The sequence below is a fragment of the Pagrus major genome, chromosome 19, assembly GCF_040436345.1.
Source record: "Pagrus major chromosome 19, Pma_NU_1.0".
In the NCBI taxonomy this organism is placed as follows: Eukaryota; Metazoa; Chordata; class Actinopteri; order Spariformes; family Sparidae; genus Pagrus; species Pagrus major.
Genome location: NC_133233.1, coordinates 22,023,864 through 22,049,509, shown reverse-complemented (window position 1 = coordinate 22,049,509; position 25,646 = coordinate 22,023,864). Strand labels below are relative to the sequence as shown.

The following is a 25,646-nucleotide window of genomic DNA, read 5'->3' as shown; positions in this document are numbered from 1 at the left end:
TGGTAATCACCATTATTTTGCCACGTTAGCATGCTACAATTTGCTAATTAGCACCTACACATAAAGTGAGGTTGCTGGAAATGTCTTGCAGGCATTTTGTCCTGATGAACATTGTTCACAAAGTCCAATGATCACCAAAGTCCTGACAAATTCCCAAGAGGTGACCATGAAAAATATCATGTCTCTCCACTCTGTAGTCGTTGAATTATTTCAGTCTGGACCGACAGCAGTGCACCGACTGACCCGCCATATAAATCCACTCCTCTGGCATGGCTGAAACCATTATACAGCTGTGGCTGTCATCAGGACTCACAGTTCATATTCTGTTGATCACATTAACATTCATTACTGCAGATATTTCTTTTCTATCCGTCTGTTTTTAAATGCGGTCCTGGAGGGAGTCGTCCTATCAGGTCCCCCGTCTTTAACCGGCTGCTTCTCGCTGCATGGTCAAGATTTCCTCCAAGGTTTTATGAGGGGTCACGCTCGAGCTTTTAAATGCGAGTAAATGCAAATGAGCCACAACAACATCCAGAGGCTTTTCAACACAGCAGGTGTATAGAAACACAGCTATAACGAGAGGGAGACCTCCATATTGATAAGCCATTATACTCCCTATATGGCACTTTAAATATTTTATCAGTTTAACAGAGTTATTTCAGGTCATCTAATAGTTTTTTTTTCTTTCGTACTATAGATTATCCCGTTTTACCATTAATTTTACATTTTGGTCAACAAGGAATGGGTGTTGCTGACCATAAAACTCTGCCGATATGCTGTTTCATGGTGTTTAAAAGTCTGACTCAGTGTATTGTAATGTGAAGTCTGAATTAATGTCTTAATTTACATATTTATCACCACACATATGCCAGCACAGTCCTCCCGGCTCAGAAATGTTGATGAGTGAACCAAAATGGACTGCAGCAATCTTAAGGTCTGAATCAGGCTCCAAGGCCAAAGGCATGTTTTCCACAAATTAGACTCCGAGTCGCCACTCGGCAGTACTTACAGGTACCTCTCTGCGGAAAATGTCTCTAAAATGTGTTTCTGAGACAAACACATTTCTATCCATTCAACAGAGCGGCACAGGAACCCTTAACTTGCTCCGAGGGGTTCCCGAGGCGCTGCCAGGCATGCTGGGAGCTTTTGGTCTAATCACAAGTGAGTGCTGACTGATGGGCTGGAGACAGAAATGATCTGGATGTCAGTCGACTGGCCTCATATAGTACTGGACATGTGGTAGCTGGGGGGAGGCGGGGGGCGAGTGAGCGCTTGCTTTGAGTACATATCATTGCATATTTCATGGGTGCGCTTTTAGGCTAAGCAGGACATTAAAGGATAAGATCACCTAAAAATTCAAATGTAGTCATTATCTGCTCACTTCACATGCAAGTGGAAAGTTTGTTACAGCTTGTCCGGACTAATCCAAGTCTCTGGAAGCCCCAAGATCCCAAATTGGTTTGAAAAGGCAATATCTACGCACTTTTTTAAGACAAAGTCTCCAAAAAGAAAATACAGCTAGTCTGATGTAGTTTTTGAAAGTCCAGAGATCCTAAATTGATTTGAAAAGACGTTATTTACACCCTTGATGCTCAGTCAAGCTCGTGCACCCACTTCAAGTGGTGTGTCTTCTCAAAATCGATTTGGGATCTCGGGGCTTCTTGAGACTTGGATTTCACCAGACGAACTGTATGGAGTCATTTTTTGCTCTTTAAAGCTGAATTATCGGATCAGGTTGGCCATTTAGGGGTAACCTATCAGCAGTATGAGAACATTAGCTTTAATTTCAAATCGTATTTCAGTCCTCTTCAATCTCTTTTTGTTCTGTTTTTGGTCTCCACCCACAGAAATATCCGGTACTTTAGCTGCTCATTGCACCGCTGTGTTCACCAGCTAGTCGTGAACTGTGTCTGTCCATGGTTTGGTGCTGGGCAGCTAGTACACATTGGGTTTTTATATTGATTTTAGCAGGAAACTGCTGCCTGCTGCAGCTGGAGACGACCCTGTAAGACCCAGTAACAGTTAATGTATGATGCTATAAAGCTCCGTATCACTGCAAAGTTGATTAGAGTCGCTTTTAATTTCACGGTTTTACAGAATAAAAGCACATTACATTTCACACCGATGAACAAAATCGCTCATTTTTCACATCGGCATCACCTCAAAACCTCAAACACGCAAACACGGCACCATACAGATGGAAATGAGTGAAAACAAAGGTGTTTATGGCTTTTTGAGAACCTTCAAAGTCAAAATGAACATTTTCGGCAGGCATGCAGTGTAAGTGGGAGTCGTTCCAAGAGAAGCAGTGCTTTGCTTACTACACAGGCACGGAGATCTCTGAAGGATTACACAGCCGACTGTCAACGGGGGGTACAGAGCTCAGGCTTAAGGAACCAGAGGATTAGAGTACAAGGGCTTGGAGTCTCGTGTCCAACCCGAGATAAGACAGCAACTCGGTACATCAACCACAGAGGAGGATGCGTTCACACCATGAGTGCTGAGACGCAGGGTCACCCCTCGCCACTTTATTTACTCTGCCAGTTCCTGTGAAGGTCTTCATCACAAGTTGAGGGGAACAACAGGAGAATAAAATGCATTGCCTCTCTGTAAATATCTACTCAAAGCAATTATCAATGCAGTAAAGAACAGGGACGGGCCAAGCACCTCTTGTCCTCAATAATTCCTTTATAGATGTCTTTAAATCATTAATGGTCACAGCTCTGCAGCGCTGATGAATGGGTTCAATTTAGAGGAAATCATGAATTTAATTAATTAAAGTAATTAGAGGCAGTGCTCGTCCATACACATGGAGACCTTATGGCCCGAGGATCTCTGAGGGCTTTTGTCTTAATCACGACAGGGATGTCAAATAAAAGACGGGAGAGCTCGAGGACAGTTGGAGGTGTGACAATCGCCAGTCTTGGCTCTCTCCGGCTGCACAGCGAAGGGGCCAAAGGAGCAGTCTGAGGGCTCATTACAAGCATAGAGAATGTAATGTCAACCCAAGGCCACGGCTTTTGAATTTACTACTCGCCAGTCCTATATCCAGCTGTCATTGTTCCTGTCTAATTCATGAGACCGGAGATCAAGGATGGGATAGTCATTTAATCCTGGAAATGAGAAAGGTGTTCCGGTTTAGGAAAAGTCGATTCAAATTATTATTTTTTCCATCACAGGTGCAGGTTCAGTGTCACGTTGATTCCTCTTGGGATAGGGGGTTATAAATATATACTCAGTGGCCACTTTATTAAGTACACTGCTACATTTAAATGGTCGTTACTCAGGTCGTAGTTAAAGGTGGTGTTTTGTATTGAGGGGTGTTTCCAATTTCTTGTCCTCCTAATATACAAACATGAGTGGGTTCAGAATATTTGAAACACATCTGAATATGATGCAATCCAGTACAACGCCATCACTAGGAGATAGAAAACTTCTTCAGGAAAAGTTTTGACCAATAGCGAGCCTTTAACTCTCACGACTGATCAGCTGTTTCTGCTCCGAGACAAAAAAAACTGCGTCCCCTGTGGTGTCTTCCTGGATATTCCCATAAAACTGCCTCTCCCACATTAAAGGTTTTTAAAACTGAGACTAACATTTACATGTTCTGGTTTCTAAAATGATTCAAACTTTTGGACTCGGTCCAGTAGATCGCCTCAGCTGGCGGCTGCAACATAATCCTTTCGGGCGACTCTGACAGTGAAAGTTACGTCCACTAAAAGTGTTTGTTTTTTGCCACTGACAGGCTGAAGTCCTCTCTCCAACTCTGACTCAGATTTCCTCTGTCGCCTTCCGGCAACAACTCAATCAAGGATTCAGACTACTACTTGTGCGGGACTTGTGTGTCTGGTTACAAAAAGGATCTTATTATGCAGTTGGAGTTGACCCAAAGGATTACGTTGGCTTTGAGTTCAAATTCAGACCCAAAGCGTCAGTATTACTTGGGAATGAATCTCAACAATCAACTATTTTATTTCAGAATTGCTTCCCCACCTTAAACTGATAGTTGTGGTCTTTTAACGTGAGGTTGCATGAGGTACTTCTCCCTAGTCATTGTATTACCTGCAGTAGATGACCGTCAGCTCTCCCACCGACAGGGAAGCAGAGCATTTTACTGCTGAACGTGTAAGCGTACGCTATGTTTTGAACATTTTTGGCACTTTACTTTGCCGTCTGACGGCCCTCTCCTTTGGCACTACGTTCCATCAACCGTACGACGGCCATATTCCTACGCACAAGCAATGACGGCAATCTAAAGCACCAAAAACGTTCATAATATAGTGTACACTTAAACGGAGATGTATTTTTTTAGCCGTGCCTTCTTTAAGGTGGCTAAAAGTGTCTCATATCCCACATCTAAAGACCCGAACTATCCCTTTAAATTCCTACACTCCCTCATAGATGGCCGAAGCAGCTGGATCTGCTTCTTCACCTTGTTCCCTTCCTCTTCCCTGAGGTTTATATGCAGTTGGCAAACAACAGGTCCTGTTTCCAGGCTCCTGTTAATTACAACCATCCATAGCGTAAGCTAAACCGCAATCATCTGACAAAACTCTGCCACGTTTTAAAAGGTTGCGGGAAAAAAATCATCATAAACGTGTGGCAGCCCAGCTGAATTGGCTCGCATTCGATTAAACAGGTGGACGTAATGACTGTACCTTTAATGTTGGAAATGTAAAAACACATAAAAACAGCAGGCAGTTAGTAACTTTCCCTTAAAATTGCTGTAATTCATTTTCAGTCGGCAATTGCAAATAAAAGTCAATTGAAGTCAGAGCAATAATCCCTGCTTATGTGAAGCAGTGGGGAGCAGGTGCGAATGTGCATGAATATAATCAACTTAATCAACGGTGGCAGCTCTGAATACTCATGAAGGCATTGCAGAACTACTGGCTTCAGACAGAAGGTTTTATTGTTTTTAATATTGTTTTTTTGTTTTCTTTTTAACGTGCGCACGTTCCAGTTCAATTTACAAGCGGCAGATTAGGTTTCTCTACGGTCGCGTGACAATGTGTTTACATACAGAGGATGGCCCACCCTTCGTTTGAAAAACAGACGTATTCATAAAAAGTTATAAGTCACATTCTGGGTCACGATCCTCCAAAACAAACAGATTTGCATTCCGAGCGCGCGCTCGTATTGTTTCCTGACAGTCGGACGCGGCCTGCGTGCGCGAGTGGCTGAAGAGTACCTGTCTCCCCATTCGTATCAAGCGTGCCACATTTATTTTCATTACTGGCAGATGACAGTTGCTCACCCAAGATGCGGAATTGATTAGGAAACCTGTTTTGTGCACAGCTGCCGGGAATAAGAAAAAAAAAAGTGGGGGGGAAAAAAAAAAAAAGTGAAATGTGAAGATCGGATCCATCACCTCAATGAGGACGGACAAATATTGAAGGGACACAGACAGGGGCAAATTGAGTAGCAGATGACAGCCTTGTGGAGCAGAAAGAATCTATTCAGGGTGTTTGTCAGCTTTTTTGACATCCGCCTCAGTCTGCTGGTATTACCTTTCATTCTTACAATGTTGTGAGAACGGCGTGTTTGTTGGACTCACAGGGCAAACAACCTGAGGAAGGAGCTAAAAATATATATATATATATATAAACCTTTAAAAGCTGTGCTCCCTCTCGGTCCATATTGAATGTTAATTTACAGCCTCGCGGGCCGAGCGCCGCGTGCAGTGATTTTAACTATCAACCCTGTAATAGAGATTTAGACGTCGGCTGGGTTCTCTTTCATACAGTCATCTTTTGACCTTGGCGTTTTAAACTACCTGTAATATAACCTGTCATGACTAAGAGGTGATGATATAATCTAGGTGTCCTTCCACAACCGGCTTGGTGATAACTTCTCCAGCTTCAAACCGAGCTTCTATTATATTGTTCACATCCAGGGCCAGAGCCTGTTAATTCTGCTTTACGGCCAGAATGGAGGACTCTAATCTTCAATTTCCATGATCACTTCATTCTGTAAAAGCTTGTAAAATGCATCTCATGTAAGAAAGTGAGATTTTTATTAGGGTGTTTTCTCCAAAGTAAAAAATATCACCGACTTGTAAGACGGCACTTTCTGTCAGGTGGCTACAATATAGACTCAGGCTTCGGCCAGATATGTACAGCGAGCAATTAAAGTGAAATACTCAAGCATCAACTGGAAGAGGCGCACTCATGGAAAAAGGCTTTTTTTTCCTTTTCAAGGTTACTTCAACAATGTCTGCTGTTGATGATTTCACCGCTGCCGAGTGTGTAGTAGGCGTCAGCTTTAAGACCGACACTGACGCACAGTCTAACAGCAGAAAATAGCCTGAATTATGATGGCTGTTTGTGAAATGCAATCAATTAATTGACTTTTTCCCTCTTTATTATCAGCTGGATATCAGTTCTTTGACGCAGGTTTACTTTGCCTCAGTCTGTAACCAATAAATGAGTCCCGTTGGAGCAACAAGGCGTGTTTATACCACAATGAATGACCCATTGAAATTGATTGGCAGTGATTATTTTTTTCTCTGTGAAATCTTCAAACGTTTTTCTGCGTTACCTTCCAAAGCCACGGCTGTCAGCTCGAGTCACGTCAGCAGGCGTTCTGGTGGTGCATTTAAAAAAGAAGTGCATAAGGAGTCATGTCTGATGTCTTCCTCTCTGCCTCCGAGGGAGAGTGGGAGAGGACAATACAGTACTGCACGCACAAACAACAGTTGTCAGTTGTCAGCAGAGTTCACAGTCGAGTTTGAAAACAAATTTCCTTCTTGTAAGCTGGGAGGAAGTTCGGGGATTTGGGGGGCACTACCGGGCAGTAAAACAAAATCAGGCTTTATATCATGGGGTTTTATCTGCAGTACTCCACTGCCTGCTGTCAGTTTTTATCCTGGGACTAAGGTGGTACAGCTATATAGCACATTCTTTACCGGACGCCTAACAGAATATAACATATATTGTACACTGAGTCCTTTTTCTTTAGATTAAAACCTGAGCTGCAGCTGCTTCTGTCCTGGTTCAGTGGCTTATAGCCAGTCGATGGTGTTAGCTTTTATTTAACAGGAGTTGTACAGATAAGCATTGTTACCGACAATGTGACCGATATATCGGAGCCCATAGGGCGTGTAGCTAGCCTGTAGCTAATTTTCAACCCCTGTTCCTAGTTAGGTTTTTAAATCTCAACCCACTTGCCACAATAAATGTCATAAATGTATTTGCAAACCACAGATATGTTGGAACTTGACTTTTTTTGGGGGTAAAATTTTTTATTTTATGTTATAACAATGCTGTGCTTATGCTCTAGTTAGTAAACCACTTAGTTAGGGTTCGAAAAAGATCATGTTTTGGTCACCACAAGCCTCGACTTCTCATCAAAAATATCTATTTTCTCACCATAAATGCAGATAGATCGCCTTAGAAATATTTTGCGGTTTCACACTTACAAATGTTGAAACTCCATCGCCATCACCTCCACCTCCCGATGTGATAGTCAGGTAATAAACATGTGGCTCATGTGAACGTGATATGACACGTTTGATAAAAAATGTCAATATGGTACGTAGCCTGTGACACTTGGAAATCATATCAGCGGCTTGCAGAAGCGCTAATTTCCAACATGTTGTCCTCACAGTAGGTTAAAACAACTACAAACATCGGTCAATGCTAAGTGTGGCGGGCTAGATGCATTAGCTTAACTGCTATCCTACCTGCCAGCTTTGTGGTTGACATTAGCACTTGAAATGTTTTCCAGATCGTAATTTGACCGCAATTAATATTCCATTTTATAAGTACGAGTGTTTCTCTCTATTTCTTCAACAATAACCATGTTAAATCATGTTTTGTCTCTTATTTTGGCACGGCGGTTGGGTCTCAATACCACATTGTATTGTATAATGACGATAAATATGAGTCATGATGTTATTATATATAATATATACATAATATATTGTAAAATGAATGGGACTAGATTTAAACTGACCAATGAGAGAAGAGAACTAAAGCTGGTTGACTCGTCTGCCGGCCAGTGAAATGAGCGGGCATTGCTATGCAGATCTGAAATAGCAATATAGGCTCGATATCACATTCGTCTAAGTATTAGCAGCAGCAAATTTACATGTAAATTAAGGTGAAAATCACCCTTGGAAATCTACTTGATTTATTAAATGATGGGTTTTCAAATTAAGGTGTTAAGGTGTTAATCCAGTGCCTAGATTAGTTTTTGCCTTCCATGAACCTCTTATATATCTTAATACACCTTGAAATGATAATTAAGGGATATGTCAAATAGTTCAAATTAAAGTGTAAATTAAAGGAAAAGCTGTATACCCCTGATATTATATTTAGTTAAAGGCTTTTTTTCGAGTTTGGGTTTATATTTAGGGGTTTGGTTTCCACCTTTTTATGCAGAAATTACGGGATGTCTGGCGACCACACCGAATACTTTTATTCCTAATTAAAGTGTTACTTAGGGTGGATGTTCTCAGGGGTAAATTAAGTATTTATTTGTGGTAATTAAAGGGTTTATCTTATATGTTATACTGCATAGATCCAGGCTCAGTTAGCCATTTTGGGATAGATAGCCTAACGTGCATTGCTTTCCTTAAATCCAATAAAAAAACAACAACCTTTCACTTTAAGAGCAGCAGAAGAGGAGTGTTTGATTAAACAAGGAGGTCTGCCTTTCACTGAGCATCATAAACAAACTACACTCGATATGTTTGTGCAACAAAACCGCTTTCCTGCCTCTTGCCTTCAGATATCATTTTGTTTTCGTGGTTAAATTCTTCCCCTCTGCAGATCAACAGAAGCAGTTTAGGGACCCTAAATCAGAAACTGGATGGTCTACCATCTGTGCATGTTAACACAGATTTAAACTGGAAAATAAATGAGAACGAGTAATAAAAAAAAAAAAAGTGAAAAATTGAAGGAAAAAGTCTTTTTCCAACTCCCAACTGAATCCTTTTTCTACTTTGGTCATAAAATTCTTTATTCTACAGAGTGTTATTGAGCCCTAATTAGCAAAAGACAAAGAGACAGCGTCCTCCTATGACATCGCTGGAGGACATATTCAAACTCTTTGACTCTTCTGAAACCACAAAAAAAACTTCGGTGTGATGTGAGATGCATAATAATTTAGCTTTGTCTTGTTCGGTGCTGGTGAAATGCCTCTGTAGCACAGCTTGTGTTGCAGCTCGAGACCATTTGGCTGCCGAATTGGAAGCAACAGATTGAAGTTGCGGGGAAAAAGATGATCTGCAGCAGGCAAATGGAAACAATGGCAGCAAAAAGATCTCTCAAGGCTGCAAGCTGCAGTTAAATCTTTCTGCAGCGTTCCTGCAAATGACGCCGACGAGGGGAAGTGTTGTTTGTTGCACGGCGTTCGAGGCCCGCGAGCACAGAACGCAGCTCACGTCACACCTTTGGTGCTGCTGAAGGTTTCTGTGAAAGATTGTGTTAAACTCAAAATGCTTAAAATGTTGTATAAACATTTAACTCAGTACAAAACTAAAGTAAACACCAGTCCCAAAAGAGGAAGACAGTGTAATGACTGATGTCTAATGAGATTATTTACCGCCTCAGAAGTTACATTTTCATCGCTTTCCCCCCTTTTTTCCCAGCTTTCAAGCAGGATCCGTCACACCCTCTGTTGATGCGATGACTGTTTCCACATTTAGCTCCGGTTTGACTCTGGCTTCTGCTTTCCGCCCCGCAGGAACAATGGTGGTGCAAGTGGCGGCCACCGATGCGGATGACCCGACGTACGGGAACAGTGCCAGGGTGGTCTACAGCATCATCCACGGACAGCCCTACTTCTCAGTGGAGCCCAAGACAGGTCGGTGCAACAGATGTTAAACAAAAGTGATGGAGGTTTTTTAATGCGCTGATACAGCTGCAGTGTGTCATTTAAAGGCCCTGAAACATATTGTCTTCATCAGCTTTTTACTACGAGCTATAAGTGTTCATGATGCACTGTTGTTGGCGTTGTTGGAAATGTACATGTATTTAATAATGTTTGTCACTGGACTATTATATTGAAAGGTGTTTCTATTTTTTTGTCTATGAGGGGGGCAGTATATTCTATACACCATAGGTCTGGAGAGCTTTAATTGGTTAAAGGACATGTTTTATTTTCAGCTTCATAATTTTATTTTGGGTGACTACTAGAATAGGTTTACATGCTCTGTTTTAGCTCCTGTCTCTTTAAGCCCCCCCTCCTGAATACCCAGTCTGCTCTGATTGGTCAGCTCACACAAGCCTGAGCCAGCAACGCTAACCGTGTCTCCTGTCAGCTCTTACAGCGCTGAAGCTTCACTTCTACCATGAATATCGGCTTAAATCCTGCATATGTGTGACTCCTTGACATAGTGTGATGTCACAAAGTCACGGATTTAAAGGCGGGACTACTGACGAGGCGTTTCAGGAGCAGTGTTTTCTGTAGGAGAGAGGAGCTTCTGCTTTTGCCGACTTCAACCTTTTGAACTTTTAAGATCTGTTAGGCTCGACTGAATTCAAGGGGACTGCTGGGCTTTGGTGGAGGTATGCGCTCTACTGAGTGCCATTCGAGTTGATGTTACTATGATGATGTTGTCCTTTCCATCATTTCTAAATATGCTATGATATTAAGAGAGAAATCTCCAGGGACAGTGTGTATTTTCAGAACAACAGGCCCTCTGAGCAGAGGGCTTTTTATTTTTTCAGTACAACTGGCTGTTGGACAGATGGGCTTTCAGTCCAACGGGACATTTTTCGGACTATTGGGATTTCAGAATAATGGGTCATTGGAACAATGAGCACTAGCCCATTAGGCACGATAAGCTATTGCAGCAGCAAAACCCCTGAGTTATTCCCAAAGTTACATGCTGTGGCTTTAAGCCTCGGTCATACTGGAATATACACCACACTTAAGTGCCTCGATGCCGACATTAAAAACACCACGACGCTTTTATTTTGCGATCGGCAAATTAAAGCGCTGAATTTCAAAGAAAGGGTCTGACAGCTAAAGTCTGTCGTCGCTCGGTGCAATAAACATAACAGCAGTGAAATTAGAGAACAGTCAGAAAGAAGCCTGAGAAGAAGAAGGGGCCCAAACTAACGGCGAGATGAGATGCGAGGTAGTTTGTTGACTTGTGGCCCGTTTTATCCTGAGAAGTGCAGCGGCGGTCCTCGCTGCATCTTCATAGCCGGCTCATTAGCCACTGCCCTGCCGAGGCTCGGCTACTCCACGCAAAGTGCTCTTGCGAGAAAACAGAAAAATATGGGGCCATCCCATAATATTAGCCTTCATCATCTGCTTGGCGAGCAAAACACATACACACATGCTGACGCTGGCGGGGTTTTTTTATATGAATGTACAGCTCTAATTCATGAACTGGTGAAAGCCCACTGCAGTGCAGGGATTTATGTCGTTTATTTTTCACACTCAGGCGGACAGAGAGCTGGGAGGGCGAGCGACGGCAAAGCTGCCACGCCGACCTGTGAGGTTCGCTCGTAAACATTCAATAAGCCTAACCACCGGAAGAAAAAGGAGCAATTCGAGAAAAAATGAATGCAGATCGGAATAAAAGGAGGCGGCTTCATACTGTGTTTGCTTTATGGATGAGGTATCTGAGGAGGATGAGATGTTGTGAGCATCACAATTTCAGGCTGTGAAGTCTGCACAGTATCACAGAATTTATATGTTGTTTTTCACTTTCTGGAGACCTTCGACTAATGAAGCCTCCTGCCGAAGCTTTCATTAGGGAACATTTCCATGTTTCCATGTTTTGGGGCGAACATTTACATGTTTTATACACTCTAAATGAATAAGTTCCTCGTGGATACTCTTTAAGCTCCGACAGTTCCACCGGGACGCCTCTGAGGCTGTAAATCTTTGATTTCCTCAGAAGCTAAAAAACTTCTGTGGGCTAATTAATGTGTTAAAATGCTGCAATCACCTTCTTTAAGATGAGTTTGGGAGCTGGAGAATTTGTGCTTCCATGTTTTTCTCAGTTCTTCTCTGCCATTAATTCAGCTGGCGATCAAGCGCCGCACGTTCACGGGTGTTGATAAATCTGTTCCTTTTTTTAGTAGGCGTCGTTTAAGCCAAGAAAGAGCTGGTAATTTGGCTGGCTTAGTCCAAACACAGCCAAAGACAGATCATATCAGTCCTGATGGCTATTTTAAATGTCATGTTTACATCATAAAAGCACCCAGTTTAAAGTATATTCTAATGAGGCCTGTATAGCTTGTGTTTCTGTAATCCGTTAAGCAATTCCTTCTTTGTCTCTTTAATGAATTGAAACCAAATTTTCGTAACATTTCCAAGTTTTTGTGTCAGATAAACTCCTGGTGTTTGTTTTCTGTTAGGTCAAACTGACACGTAAAACTGTTAACTACTGATAGAAGACTAAATATCAAAGTTAGCAGCAGCTGGTGTTCACCTGTCTGCAGTTTGGTGCAGGGCCAGGTAGCATCTAGTTGGCTTGCTTGCACTTCTTCGCTAAAAACACCTTCATTTATTTAGATTTGTATGGCCAAATTATGAATGAAGTCCAATAGGGAAATACCTGGCCAGCTGGTTGCTAATTTTGTCTCTTGCTTGGATGCCGGAAAGTTGTTTTTTAGAGCTTTTTCTTTACAGCTGCCTGTTCGATCGGGGAAATGGCTGTAGTGAGAGCGGACCAAAACACCGTAGTTGCGTCTCACGATGAAAACAATAGGGATAATTCTTGTCATGACAAAAGACAAGTGTGATCCTTTGATTATAGCTGCTTTGAAGAACATAAGCAAAATTAAGTTTAGCTTAAAATACCTCCTTGACTTCTGTAGCTTCAGTTGCAAATTAAGTAACTTACATTATGTTACGTACGTATGAACGGCGGCCTCCTGAATGAAAGTCCTATGGTTGTTTAACCCGACCATCCATCCCCGACCTCCTCACTGTACAGCCTTTCCGCTCTTTACTCGAGATACGATAACAAGAAACGTAACACGGGTCGTAATAAGCTGCTTTACTTTGTTCTTCTGATGAAAACAGTCTCATGTGTTGATAGAAAAAATGTCATCCTGGAGAAAAAAAAGATGTTTGCCAAGTGATTTAAGTTGCCTCGTGTAGGTTTAAGCTTCAAACTTTAAGCTAACAGATAAATCCCACGTTGGTTCTCTCTCTCTATAGGACAACAGCAGGTTTATTAACCTGTCAGACAAAGCACCACACACACACACACACACACACATAGACACACACACCTAAATGTCCACCCAGACACAGCCCTTGGGCCCCTGCCAGCGCCACGGCTTTCTGCTGCCCATCACCGCCTGACCACGACTGATTATACTTGGCTCTCTTTCCATCCACGTAGAAGGTGATTGGATCTCATGGTTATGAGATGCAATATTGGTGTCAGAATTGAATATCACGGATGGCTGTCAGGGAGGTGTGACTCCATGTGGGACCGGACGCGGGGAAGCATGAAGACATGTTCTCTTGTTTGACAGCAGTAACCTTAATAACAACCTATAGTGTAGAGCATCGGCTTATAGAGGAGTAACTCGCGTGTCAGGAGGTGAAATCCTGCAGGCTTTCATAGCAGCATCATTACTGCAGAGAAGTCTCTGTTGGTTTACACGAGTTTTTTGAAGTTTTATTTTTAGTTTCTTCCTTATATTGCTCCCTGAAAAAGTACGAGACACAACTGTAATTGAGAGAAATATTAGGAAGTGCTCACCCGCTTACCTTCGTCTTCATCTTAATTTAGTTACCTTTCAAGAAGGACTACCTTGGGGAAATAAAAATTTATGCTGCTAAATAATGCTCGGCTGGTTCCCTTTTGAAAAACCGAGCTCCTGCATTGTCATCAACTTTCAGCACTGTAGTCCCTTTTACAAATACGCTGCCTTTTATATTTATGTCTCTATTTGTGGCTTAGTCGTGTGACATTTTTTGAAAAATCACAGCACTTCCTCCTCTTTAATTACATTTATCACAGAGTATCAGCTGTGGTTAAGTTATCCACAGGCAACTTATCTCACTTAAAAGATATTTAGACAGGAACTTTGCAGATTTTCAACCAGCTTTGTGTCGCTGCCATGTCGGCAGCCTAAATAAACAATGGTAAACTTCTCTCCATTTTGCCTAAACCCAGATCACCCATTCTCTAGCCAGCAAAAATCCCCCCTGATCAGGGCCTGATTAAATGGATAGATAACACTGGGCAGACTATTTTCTGGTTCCCCTCGAACGTGCACATTTTGATATTCGATAAACAAACAAAAAGTGACCTGCCATGATTATGATTGTGTTCATTAAGTTAGTTAGATTTCCTTCGATTTCTTGTGTAAAATGTTTTCAGAAACACATTTTCGCATACTGTTTAGCTGCAAAAGTGAAAGATTGTGAACTGGAAGTGGTCACCATGTTGTTTCTGTATTGTGAGGCTATTTTAGTGGACAATTTAGCTGTAATACGACGGTGTTTGCTACCAGCTGGCTGCTTTACTGTTCCCTGTTTCAAAATGGATAAGGAGCTTAAACCAAGTTTATTGGTCCGGTGCGGTGCAGTGCATTCTGGTTGTTGTAGGTTGTCTACCTTCTGAGCAAAATGGAAACACCACAGCCCTTTTTCTCACCAATTTAAAACACATTTACATCTTTTTACTGTATAGACAGCCCAGTTTTATGCAGAAGCCATCTTCCCAGCAGTGAAATATTGATTTAATTTCTGCTTCTTCTTATTTGTGTTAAGTTGTTAAGTATATTATTCATTAATTAAGTAGTAAAATATTTACATCTTTCTACTGCCACCATTGTTGTTAAGTATCTCTTCATTGTTTGACAGTGTAGTACGAAAACAAGTATGCTTTTTATTTTTCCCTCTTATCCCGACCCTTCCATCACATTATTTAGAGTCCATGTGGTTAAATTAAAAGAGAATAAAATATGAAAATAAATATATATATAATAATAATCATAATACAGTGCAGCATGGATACACATGGTCAAGTTATTATAGGCACAATTAATACAATTATCTCAATTAAATTGAATATTTAAGTACACGTTGAAGTCTGGTAAGTGCATAAACAAAACAAACGTCTTAAGTTATTAGAGATTTAAGCCTATCAAAACAAGAAATCCCATACCTTGTGAAATCTGCTAGCTGACCTTGTTATCATGTATTTGATTATTTTAAGATTAATTAAAATTCTGATCATGAAGATCTAAAAAAATGAATAAAAAAAGGAGGCATCATTTATCATGTTGTGTTTGGCAGAAACTCCTAAAACAGGGACGGAACTGAGTCTTGACCACTCGCCTCCGGCTGTTCAGTGATCTTTAACAAGGTTTGCGCACAAACCCATCGACGAGTCTCATGTGAGGCTCCCTGACACCAATACCAATTAGAGCGAGAGCCGACATTTACTTAAGTGATGTTCAAACAGCATGTCTGCCCCATAAAGTCCCCATTACTCTCATGTCATGTTTTTCTTGAGACCCGTCCGGCTCAATGACCGGAGCTCATTCTTTCACAGCCTCGGCTCATGACGTGTTTTTCATTAAGCTAAGTGGAGTTTTAAATCCCAAGGTTGATATTTCGAAAGCTTTTTGGGGTTACGATTGCTTACTGTAAGTGGCCTGTATCCTCCAACAGTAGATCGTGATGCTAAGTTTATTTGTGCTACATGACATACCGTCACTTTACAAACAATCAGCACTGTGGTTGAGACGTGATGCAGAGATGTCAGCAAATGCCAGTCTACCGTATTCTTAAGAGTGACTCCTGTATTTAACATTTGTTTGCATCTTGACATTTTACTTTCTCAGTTTTTCTCCCAGGTAGGAATCTAGCGAGGTTTATAGAGGTCTTTGCTGAAAAATGTCAATCACAAGAACACAGAATGTGCTTGCACTGCATTTTGCTTTTTAGGTGTGTCGCAAAAATGGAATTTAAACCACATTTTCTTCATTTCTACACCACCTAACCTCTTGGATTAAAGGGTAACTTAACACAGGGTCATTTTACACATTAAAGTGTGTTTACAGGTCTTTAGGAGTGCTACTGCATATGTGAAAAAGGAAGTGTAAAGCCTTTTGTGGCTCCAGACGAAGCTGAATGTATTCTGATAAACTGCCTCCACTCATGTTGCTCAGTGGCTAAGTTGTATTGTGGGTAATGTAGGAGATTTAGAGGTGCAATATTGAAGGATTTTAGTTTTAAACGTTCAAAAATGAACTAAACCATGAAGCCATAGGGAACAAATCAGGAACACAGGGTCAAAACAGATTAAGCAAGTAAAGGAAAACAAAGACTTGAATACATAAGGGCTGATGAGCAAATAAACAAGGATATACACAGAAAAGGGGCGGGAAAACAGACAAAGACAGGAAGTGGAAAGAAAAACATGAAATAAAACTCAACTGGATTAAAACCTAAAACCTAGGACCATGACAGTGTGCTTTGCTGTTATTAGTGGCACAACATTGATGGAGTCAGGAACGAGGCAATTATACAAGTCTTACCAACAAAACAAGAGATATCCTAAAATCAAAATGAATTCATGTTGTGGGGCAATTAGCTCTCAAAATAGAAAATCTTTTTGCTAGAGTTATTTCTGTCTCTCTGGAAATACATTGGGTCTGACTAATAACTGGAAAACTCTCTCATATTTGTAATGAAACCTAGTTTACTACCCCAGAAAGTAGGCTGATCCTTAGTGATGACCTAGCTACAGAGGCGATTTCCAGTCCCTGTTGAGTCAGCCTTAAGCTAACTGATTGTGGGATTTCCTTAACTGAATACCACACATATAAACACAGTACTGCTTAGCTAGCTCAATCTTGTTACAACTAAGATATCTGATGGAAAAAAAACTTGTCCTTGGACATATTTAGCCATTATCTGTGAACTCACATGTCTTATTAAGCTAGTAGTGCTGGAGTGAGACATTGATCATAATTGGACAAAATCACCAAGAGGATATAGTGGTTCAGTAAAAACTGGGTAAATTATAAATGCCCTCTAGGCACACTGTCCAATGTTAAGTTAGTGCTAAACCATGTTGCATTTGATTCTGCTAATTTGCAAATGTCCACAGCCCAAAACTGTCCAATCACCAAGCTAACGTTAGGTGGGCGGGCTGGCAAAGGTTCCAGATGTTGACTCGCAAATCGGTTTGGCATTTTGGCGACAGCAAAATCCTACTTTTAGCTTCCTCACCTGTTTCTCACCCTTAAAAAATAGTCCGACTTCTGTGTGGATCGACACTGCGATTGACAGTCAAAGCATGCCGTGGCGAACGATGAGCGAGAGTCAAAGTATGCTGTAAACGATGAGGGAAAGGTTCAACTGGAAGAACTCAGAAGGTGGTGATTTTTTTATGACTTGGCACCTTATTTCTCAGGTGCTGAAAATAGTAAATGATTATTGATATATGCAGCTTAAATATAAGTGTATACTTTAAGATGATAAGTTTCTTTAAATGGGGAAGCAAAACCATAAACTCACCTACCCGAAGTCAATAATGGGGATTCATTTTCTCTACTTGCTCCATTGCTCAGGCACCTCATGTTCCTAGTATACTTTCCCTTTGTGTAGGTGATCATATTTTAAATCTGCACTTTACAATGAGAGGTGTTGCTGCTGCAGTCTGACTGTATGTGGTCTGGTAATGCCAAGAGTCCTTGGTTAGACTTAAAGGTGCACTATGTAGTCTTGGTGAAGAATTAATCAGAAGAGAAAAATCTGCACTGATTGATTTTCTTGACTGAATAAACTGAAAAACAAACTGTACAGAAAGGTCAACACAATTTCATACTGTTTTACTTTGTTTATATTTGCAGGACCCTTCTAAGTAGCCACCTCCCTGGTTTCAAACAGAAAATATTCACATTTTTTCTTAAAAAACTACTCAGATTAATCTATTACTGAAATTGTTGGTGATCAGTTTCATATTTGACACCTGATCGATTCATCTTTGCCGCTCCGCTTGGTTGAGACGTCACCTGTGGGACAGCCAAATCCAAAATTAATAGTCAAATCAGAGTTTGTGTTGGGGAAAATAACTCGACCAACATATAATCCAATAGAGCAAGACTTCAAATGATAGTCTTGAAAAGGTGCAGAAAATCACTGTTTGTCAAACACTGGAAAAAGAAATGAGCAATGAGCAAGTAAAGCAAAACAAACGTAGCTTGCTGCTTGCAGGCAGAAGTGACAAAAGTACACATATTATCTCGTCAAGTAGAAATACAAATACATGTGTGAAGAAAAGAAGTACTGATTCAACTTAAAATAAAAGTAATAAAGTACAGGCTCTGAAATGTACCCAGAGTATCAAAGTGAAGTATCCCTCTGAAGGACATTTGTACAGGATTTGTCTGAGCTGTTCATAAACACACCGGGCTGATAGTTGATTGTTGAGTCTCATATCCCAGGACGTCAAATACCGACATTATGTGTTGATACAGCGTCCCGAGCAGCAACAGAGTGAGAGAATAAGAAAATCCTGGCCTCCATGTCTGTCTGTTTCCATCTCGTTGCGTCTTTTTTTGTGATTTAATCTTGCTGCGTCTGCCAGGCGTGATACGCACTGATAAGTTCAGCGTCGACGTGCCTGACGTGCCTGTCTTGAAAATGTAAGGAGCAGAAAGTACAGATATTTGTGTTCAAATGTAGGGAGGAAAAGTCAAAAGATGTCAGGGAAATAAATACTCAAGTAAAGTACAGATACCTGAGTATTTGCACGTTGTTACTTCCCACCTCTGCTTGCAGGGTTGATCCATCAGACTGGTTTCATTTTCCATGATTCCCTTGCATCAGTTGTTTGTTTTACACCATTGAAATGTGGCATGTTGAAACTTTGTCTAACAGTAGTACAAGTAGAGAAGCATCAAACATTAACCGCCATGAGCTGCTGGTCATAACAGAACAAGTACGACTCTGGAAGCAGAAAAAACTCCTCGGCGTATTGAATTGTGTCTTTTCTAAGAGAAGAAGAATTGTGTTATTTCCTCTCAATAGCTCCATAGTCTCAGTTTAAATGGTGTTACGGGTGTTGAATATGGTGTCAACCCTCTTTGTTGGCTGTGAAAGGGACCACATTGTTTGTGTTAACTGTTAGTTTTTAACATATTGTCAATACCATGTATCTTACAGAATACACTCCGGGGGTGAGACGACCGGCTTCTCGACGGCAGCCCGACGATTGAGCGTTGTGGGATGAGCGTTGTGCTTCTGTCTTTGCGAGTTACTAATTAGTCCCATTTGCGGCACACGCCTGGGCCATAGCAGAGGGTGACTTTGACAAAGTGCCGGCGCTGAAATACACTCTAAGCTCCACACTGCAATACTGCACTAGCGATTAAGTGGCACGGGGCTAATGGTCAGGGTGGGGGCGGGGGGAGGCTGATGTGTGTGACCTGGTGTTAGGATGGTAGCATCCTGGCTCTCTGTCGTCTAACAAGTCTCTTTACTCTGGTTCTTAATCCCAAATTGAATCTACAAGGTGCCCTTGGGGAAAAAAAAGTACTTAATCCTGAATAGCTCCAATAACTTCCAAGCAACGTATAATGTCTGCAAAACACATACGTTGCTGCGCCTAAAGGTGCTCAGTTAAGACATGATTTTGTAAAATATATTGATTGATAGCTTCTAGTTTAGTTTGAAGGTGACGCTGAAAACGCTACTGCTGTTAAGGACTGCCTTCTAATTGATGGCAGGCTCAAGGAGGTTTGAACAGCTGCCTCCAGCTCCATACACCTTGGCGATATGGCAAGTCCTCCAGAGACAATTATCCGCGCACATTAGCGCTGCTAAGCATGCATGCATGCTCGCAAACCTCAATGGCTGGAATAACAAGAGAAGAATTTAGTTAGTGGGAAGTGCCAGGTGCCTGAATGAGAGGATTAATTACATCCTAAAGGGGGTATTTAAGATGTGACACGGCCTGCCTCTCACAGCGACACGACTGTGACATCTGAATATGACAGGCACTCAGGTGAGAGGAGGCTGGATGGACTGAGCTTTGTGTTTTTTTTTTCTCAGCCTGAGAATCTAATTAGATGGACTCAGCCAAATAAAGGGAAAAGGCCACGTCCAGACCCTCGTGTAATCATCACGTGTGATATTCTAACGCGGAGGTCAGAAGGAGACGATATTTGCCGATACCAATACTCGACTTCTTTTTCTGTATTATTAACATTTGTACATGTCAGCGGCTACTTACCACGTTGACGTTTCTACAAAACGTGTCATATCACGTTCACTTTACATGACCTGACTGTCATATCAGAAGGTGGAGGGGATGGTGGTGGAGTTACAGGCAAGAAGGCTGGCAAACCAGTGACTGCAGTTCGAGACTAGTAACACAGGCGGATATTTTTAAAGAGACCTCGGGAGAATATCCAGCTGTGTTTTTGGTGACAAAATCAGGTATTTTAAGCCAAAACGTGAGCTTTTCCTGACCTAAACCCAACCAGACCATAAACACAGTGTTGTCACAACATTAAATTGAAAATTGAACTTCAAGAAAACAAAACAATGACAAAACTGAATTCCAAAATCCAAGATGCAAATAACAGAAAGGCAGGCGACAGAAAAACTGGCAACGAAAAGGCAAAGAGGCCCCCGGGGAACACAAGCTGGAACACAGGCGACAACAGAGGAGCAGACACAGGGAACAATTATGAACCAACGGTGAAGGAAAAACAGACTTAGATACGGGGGTGGTAGTAACTAATTACGTCAACTTAAAAAAAAGTACAATTTGAATTAATTAAATTACATTTTTGTAGCCAATAAGGCTTCCTGATCACAGACAGGTCAATAAAAATACTGACACACAGACAACTAAATGTAAGATATACTTTGAGCAGAGTTTAAGAAGAATACTTATGTAACTGAGTAATATTTCAGTAATGTAACTTTACTCGTACTTGAGTAGAGATTTTCAGTCCTGTTTCCACCACTGCTTAAATACTCGGGGGCTGATTAACTAAGCCAAAGCAGGAAAAAGCAGGAAAAAGACAAAGACAGGAAGTGGAAAGCAACAAAATAAAACAGGAAGCAACTAAACTAAATCCCAACGCCATGACATGTAAAGTTTCAATATATCAGTGGTAGCAAAACATAATGTAAAGGTAAGTAAATAGCATCAGTATCAGCTGTTGGATATTTAAAAACCCGGTGTGCTTTTCTTTGAGACGTGTTGTGGTTGTTCCCCCGCACCAGATCCTCGTTGTGGTGGCTGCACTAAATCGAGAACATTACAGCTGAAGGCTAGATATAAATCTGGCTGCCTCCTGTAATATCGAGAGGGAGATGCAATTTTTCAATTCCAATCACAAACAAACACCCACACCTGCATGTGTGCACAGGAGAGCACACTTCCCCTTTCAGCCGTACAACTCGAATAAATGGATATTGTTCCTTTGTAACATGTTTGACTTAACTAAAGGTTTGAACACTTTGTGCTGCAGCATCACTCGGTCCTTTCACACTCCTGGATCCCCTGGTCGGTACAGTGACCCGTGATTAGAGCCTGATGCTTGAATGTCACTCAGTAATAAACTACCCAGGCTGGAGGTTTTATTCCCTGTTTGTATGGCCTGTTTTTTTGTGTTATAGGATCTATTCCTTGTAAGTGGACCGCCCGAGGCTTCGGCAAATCACATACTGCACCCTTCATGTTTAAGTGTTCATCACCTTCATCAGTACCTCTCATAGCTGCTCGCAGAGCCAGAGGGTTCCTCCGAAAGTCTGCACTTTTATTTCCTCTTCCCAAGACAAATGTCAAGTATCTGGGCTTTAGCAGGGAGCGTGGCCCACCCGTCTGCCGCCAGTGGTGTGGAGACAGCTAGATAAATGCGCGGCTACAATGCGTCTGGCTTGCACCGGAGGCAAAGGAGTCACGGCGCAATGCGAGGCCGTGCCGTGATAGCGACAGAAGGATTTTAATCATCGCCTCTCCCCAGGAATGACACCAGCGCCGCACGGGGTAACAGAGATAGAGAGCGAGGGGGGGGACTGGCACCCAGCAGACAAACAACAGCCTTGCAACATCGCCGTGTGGATTAGTCGTGTCGCTCGGTGAGAAGTATGTGTGCTTCTGGCCGGGCGGGAGGAGAAACATGTCGCTGTTTTTTTTTTTTTTTTTCTTTCCTAGGAATCAGGATTCATGGCATCATTAACCACAGCCAATAACTCTCAGGCTCCAACACACCAAGCTGATATTAAATAAGTATATCAATTGTGTGTGAAGCCTATCTATGGCTTAGTGAGATCATTTATTTGTCTCACTGCCGGCTCCACAATCTTAACATCTTTCTCTACTTTATTTCACCTTTTAGGTGCCACCCGTTGCAGCTGTTATTACAGCCCAACCATTATCCAGCTTCTACTTCTCCTGAATGTTTAAAGATGCCCCCTTTCAAGTCTAGACATGCATGCTTTGTCCCTGTGGTGATGTTGTATGGGAAGTGGAGAACAGAAAAGTTTTCTTTTTGTTTGTGTCTAGCCAGTATTAAGGGAGCGGCGCTGGATTGAAGGCTGGAAGTAACCTCTCTGATGCAACCCAGTAAACAGGGTTCACAGGTGTCACGGCAGCAGGCACCAGAGCAGTGGTGGTGCTCTTTAATTGGCTACCAGGTTACACTGTGGAAGAGGCGAACCGGAGGAGTGATGAATGGGTGGATGGAGGGAAGGGATGCAAGGGATAAACGGAGCAGATGGGTGAATATCTGATGCCTGTATTCCCGGCATAAAAGCATAAGGCTTTCAAAAAAAATAAAAAAATAAATAAGAAAGAAACAGATGACATGTTTTGACTTTGTCGTTGAGGCTTAACTGAAGGAGAGAGAGGCAGCCGTGTTCCCCCCCCCTCCCCCCCAGTGCTGTATGACAGCGCCCCACTGTTCATTATTTGATTCAGGACTGAAAATGGCATGTTTTGTAGAGCAACAGCAAAAGATTATTGCTTTATTGACCGGCGTCATCCCACTGTAAGCCCACTGGCAGAGACTTGGGAGAAAAAGAAGCGGCCGGCTCACTATAATTTAGCTAACTGAGCCATTTAGTCAGAGCAGCCAATAACAGTTTTCAGCTGGAGGGGCTGTGATGACATTAATAAAGGATGGCAGAGAGAGAGAAAATTAAACACTTAATGGAATTGTTTATTTTCAAGTACAGCCGCGGTTGACGGTCAAAAGGCGTCTTCATTCCTCTCTTGAAGTCTTCTGACCCACTTTTCTTGATTTGTTTGTCCTTCGTCCCTTGTTCCTCGAGTGAGCTTAATTACAAACACTAAGTGTGTGTGTGTGTGTGAGAGAGTGTGTGCTCGTACTTGCGCTATTCTTGTGAGAACCAGACTTAGCGCAGGATAAAGCGGGACTGAGGGTCGGTTAAGACATGCGGTGAGGTGGTTTTCACGCCCGGATAAATTACAGCACCTGTCGGCGCGGGTCGTAACTCAGTCAAAACAGAACACGATCCTCACACACACAGTGCTGGAAATGGTGGACCTTCATCACGTTGGTGATTCATCAGAAATCTGTTGGAGGTATATTTTACATCATATTTTTTTTTCCCTTTTGTTCAATGTCAAATATTTTATTATGTATGCATCCATGGTCGCAGTGTAATGGCACTCAGGAGAGCGCAAACCTCCACCAAGGCCCGACAGCTACCTTTAATTCAATCGAGCCAACTTCAATAGCAACCTTTTTTCATCATGATCAATGCATCGTTCCCTGAGAAACGAACGAAAATATATATTCAGAAGCTGTCTTTAAACGAGCCGTTAGGACCTCTGTAAGGTTGTGATGTCACAAGTGCACAGTCACTGCCCTAAGCCACGCCCCCAGTACAGTCAAGGCTTCAGAAACACCGGCAGAGCGGATGCAGGAACACAGCGGGTGGTGCCTTGCTCAGGCCTGTGAGACCTGTCCAATCAGAGCAGATCTGGCTTGCTTGGAGGGGGGGCCTTAAAGAGACAGGCACCAAAAAGGAACATCACAGACAAGAGGGTGAATAGAGAAGCTGGACAGGATGTAAAAAAAATAATGTGTTTGTCGAACGTAATGCATGTAAACATTTTCTAGTACACGCCAAATTCCTGGATCCGTCCAAATTTCCAATAAACCATTGAGATAAATGAAGAAGGATGACGTATCTTTATTCCTCCCACTGTACAAAAACATCCCAGATACCAACGCTGCCGTCTCGTGCTAGTGATGTCATCTGGAGCCAGAGTCCGAGCTGTGACTCATGACATCACTTCCCCTTTTTATAGCATCGAATAACCGATCGAAACCAAACGTAGGGAACAGAAAATGTATTAAAAAAGCAGAAAATCACAGCAAGTCGAGCCAAGGAGAGTAAACATGCTGTTTGTATCACCCAGAGCATTTTTATTATTAGTATTAATATAACAGTGTCGGTGTTAATGCAGAGACTGATATTCACAGCTATCTAATCAGATTTTAGCTTATAAGTGGAAACTTGTGGACGTGCAGGCAAAAATCGCCACTTTGAAATTGCATAAAACCTTTATTACTATACAGAGACCTCTCACATACCAAATAATGGGATTTATGTGTAACTAACACGCCTGGAAAATAACTTTATTGGCCTCGGGCATGTGTAGGCTAAACATGTGGTGAATATGCCATGAGCCGGTAGATGAAGGGAGTGAAGACCAAGCAGAAACAGCCAAGATTATCAGATTTAACAGTATTTATTCATGTTTTCTTAACATTTGCTAAATTAAAGTCTGATATTAACTCTCTTTAGCTCTGTGAGGAAAATATCTGGCTCTTAAGCTGCTAAAAAACTCCCACTATGCTCACCAGCTAGCTACCAACCACGTCTGTCAGCAGTTAGGAGTGGATAAAAGGTATAAATCTACCTCTTCAAATCAGCCGGTGAAATCTGCAAACATCCTCGGTCGCCTAATCACGTCTAAAAACAACACAGTCCTCGTCAAGGGCACGGCTGATTGAGAATTCTTCCGTACATGTAATGAGCAAATAAGTACACCGTTTTTTTCTCCCCTTCCTCGTGAGAGTGGGCCTCAATTACATGTCAAATTTGTGTGTAATTTAAAGGATTATGAGGAAATTTTTCAGGTGCCAAACTCTTAAGCAAGAGCCCCCTCTTTGATCTGCTTCATCAGACTGTGAATGTGATAAAGCGGCTAAGAATGATTCATTTATTCGGCAACTGTGTGCCGTGGCTTTGTGGGGTCCGTAATGAGTAATCTCCCATGTTCCCTAAGAATCTTTAATAAGTGCCATTTAATGAATGAAACACATTGTGTGGTAAGTCATTAACTTTGGAGGCAACAGTGATTGCTTCTGAAGGATTAGGACACTTTTTCTTTGCATTTAAATGCGCGCCGTTAATTTCTCTGGAATTATCATCTTTGTAGTCGAGAGATAAAGTTGAGATTGGAAAAATGTCATTAATGAAAAGATTTCTGGTCGAGCTTTTTAGTATTTCGTTCATGCGTACCACATCTTGGCAGATTCATGCGCCAGCGAAAGGTGCAAACAGGCAACTACAGACAAATGCCAGTCATTTGATGCCAGTGTTGTCACATCTCTGATCCTTTTCTGATAGAGATCAATCATGACAGTGGGGACAGACAGATAATGTCTCCCCTGGCGGCGAAAATGTCCCCTTGCATGTGCTCACTT

General features: G+C 41.9%; 1 protein-coding gene across 1 annotated transcript in view; it reads left to right on the top strand.

The window, feature by feature from the left end:
• The window catches only part of LOC141014545 (cadherin-7-like), a 106,911-nt gene that overhangs the window by 43,067 nt on the left and 38,198 nt on the right, over positions 1–25,646 (top strand). The window contains exon 3 of the mRNA XM_073488385.1: positions 9,691–9,810. Within this exon, the coding sequence (XP_073344486.1) occupies positions 9,691–9,810 (120 nt within the window). The remainder of the gene's footprint in view (positions 1–9,690; positions 9,811–25,646) is intronic.